At 47.4% G+C, this 2,500-nt stretch overlaps 1 protein-coding gene across 1 annotated transcript in view; it reads right to left on the bottom strand.

Moving 5' to 3' along the window:
* Window positions 1–1,509, bottom strand: part of LOC132455909 (netrin receptor UNC5C-like) — a 7,845-nt gene extending 6,336 nt beyond the window's left edge. The window contains exon 1 of the mRNA XM_060049985.1: window positions 1,062–1,509. Within this exon, the coding sequence (XP_059905968.1) occupies window positions 1,062–1,241 (180 nt within the window). The 5' untranslated portion in view covers window positions 1,242–1,509. The remainder of the gene's footprint in view (window positions 1–1,061) is intronic.
* Window positions 1,510–2,500: the final 991 nt, after the last annotated feature.

The following is a 2,500-nucleotide window of genomic DNA, read 5'->3' as shown; positions in this document are numbered from 1 at the left end:
CATTATCTTCCCATGTCTCTCTTCCATGGATGAGTGTTACAGCCAACGCAGGATAAAGTAAAGAATAGGACACACCCTCTCACACACACACACACACACACACCACACACCCACACACACTCACACACACACACACACACACACACACACACACACACACACACACCACACACACGAACACACCACGCACACACACACAAACCCACAAGGGGGAAATATGTAGCTGTAGGTATGTGCTTCAGCAGACACATTTATCTAAAGCTCCAGGCTAAATGCATGAGATGATATTCAAATGCATGCAGCCTTCTTCAACACAAAAGGTTGCTTCTCTTTTGCCTCCACCAGTCAGCTGCCGGCTACGCCTAAACGCCAACGCTAATGCTAGTACCAGCACCACCGCTAACCATTCCTTCATTAAGTCCTAAACGCCCCTGCTAAAGACAGCGTTCGCTAATAATGAACATTCCTTGTCTGGAGTGTCTCTCTTTGTTGAGAATCCATTCCTGGTAATGAATGAATGGATGAAGTAAGACCGCTAACACCGGCTATAGAGTTCATTAAAACCGAACCCCTTAACCCAGCAGAAATGCTTGTGCTGACAAACACACACCCCCAAACACACATGGCCACAAACCAACACACACACACCCACACACACATACCAAAGCCCACTCATCCATGTATCTATTGGCAAGCAAATATATGCATCCAAGCCAACAGACCAATCCCTGCACCCCCTCACGGACCCCCTAACCCACAGAAATGCTTGCGCTGATAAACACCGACACGCTGAGCACTCACATCCATGCATCGATACCATGCATGCATCCATGCATGCATGCACATGCATGCATCCATGCACACCTGCAACCAAACACATATGTCATGTACGCACACACACAAACACACACACACACACACACGCAGATACAAGCACTACGCACCACACACACACACACCTGCAGGCAGTGCTATACAGATTGGTGAGCACACACACACACACACACAAAAAACACACCCACACCCACACCCACACCCACACACACCCAGCCCCGCCGCACCTTGAGGGAGTCCTGCGTGTCGTCCAGCAGTACACCCTGATGTGGTACTCCATGGCGGAGCAGGTGACGGGGCCGAAGATTGCCAGCTTGAGGCGCTTGGTGGTGGAGGCGCTGAGGGGCTGGCCACCAGGCAGTAGGTGCCAGGGTCTCCGTCAGGATGTGGCAGGCCTCGTCGTCCATCTGGACGTAGCACGGCGTGGTGAAGTTCTCCTCGCCGACCACCACCACGTCCTTAACATGAAAGAGAGGGAGGGGGACGAAACAAAATGGAGGAGTTAGTGCTGGGAAGGGCGGGGAAATCAATAAGGCGGGAGGTGAATTAGGAAGGGAAAAAAGTCAGTTAAGAAGGCAAAAATGAATGCAAAATGGACTCTGTGTAGGTCCAATTTTGGTTTAGGAGAGTTAAAGCAGGAGTACATTAATCACGGCCACCAAAAGAAAGGAAGAGAGAGAAGGATAAGAAAGCTGTGGTGGTGCATAATTTAACCAGAGTCTGTCTGGTGAACGAGCAAGCTGCTATTTGGAACTCATTGCCGGGTAGATTGTCCTTGAAACTGAAGGTTTGTTTATCGTATACATAATAACCCACAACATAAAACCGCAATCTCTATCCCATTTTATGATCAAACTCAACAAAACAAAGACTGGAGAAAAAAAGGATAGCAGTATAAAGAGTAATTCCTCCTTTTATGTTTATTTTAGTATCTTGACCTGGCACCCTGTAATAAACACAATCACCATACATAATCTTAAACACCACTAGCTTTACTTTTATTTATCAAGTGTAAGTCTTTATCAATCTGCTTATGCTAACAGCTGCTCATGTTAACACAGGAAAATCCTCCTCTAATACTTAGGTAAATATGTGCGGGCGAGCTCAATGCTTTATCTGGAATCCATGGTATTATCAATATCTAGCTATGTTGGTTGTTGTTATGGTTCATGGCTCAGAATAGCCACGGTCGTTAATGAATACTGATAGGACATCACACCTAGTGATCGTTATCACTCCGTCATGCTCCTCACATTTCTCTCGTCTTGTCCAGCTGTCTCTCTCTCACCGCTCTGTCCTTCTCCAACCTCATAAACCTCAGTGTCTTTTATTCCTCTCTTTCGTCATACCTCAAATTACCGTTTTCATTGCACCGCAAACTTTCTCTAAGGCCCAATCCCATTTCTACCCCCTTACCCCTTCCCGTTACCCCTTCAAAGCAAGGGGGAGGGGTAAGGGGAAGGGGTAAGGGGTAGAAATGGGATTGGCCTTAATAGACCGTTTCTTCACAGGGGGCAACGTCGTAGAACAAACACAGGTGTCGCTCATCACGCCTAATTACAGGTCTGCTACTTACTACCAGGGCATTGTGGGTAGACTAAACTAGTGAGGCCACTCCCCGTGCCCTGCTACATAAAAGGAGCAGACCATAATTAGTGTTATGAGC

This window comes from Gadus macrocephalus, chromosome 4 (genome assembly GCF_031168955.1).
Source record: "Gadus macrocephalus chromosome 4, ASM3116895v1".
Classification (NCBI taxonomy): domain Eukaryota; kingdom Metazoa; phylum Chordata; class Actinopteri; order Gadiformes; family Gadidae; genus Gadus; species Gadus macrocephalus.
The sequence above is the reverse complement of the archived record's forward strand: the minus strand, read 5'-3'. Positions and strand labels throughout refer to the sequence as shown.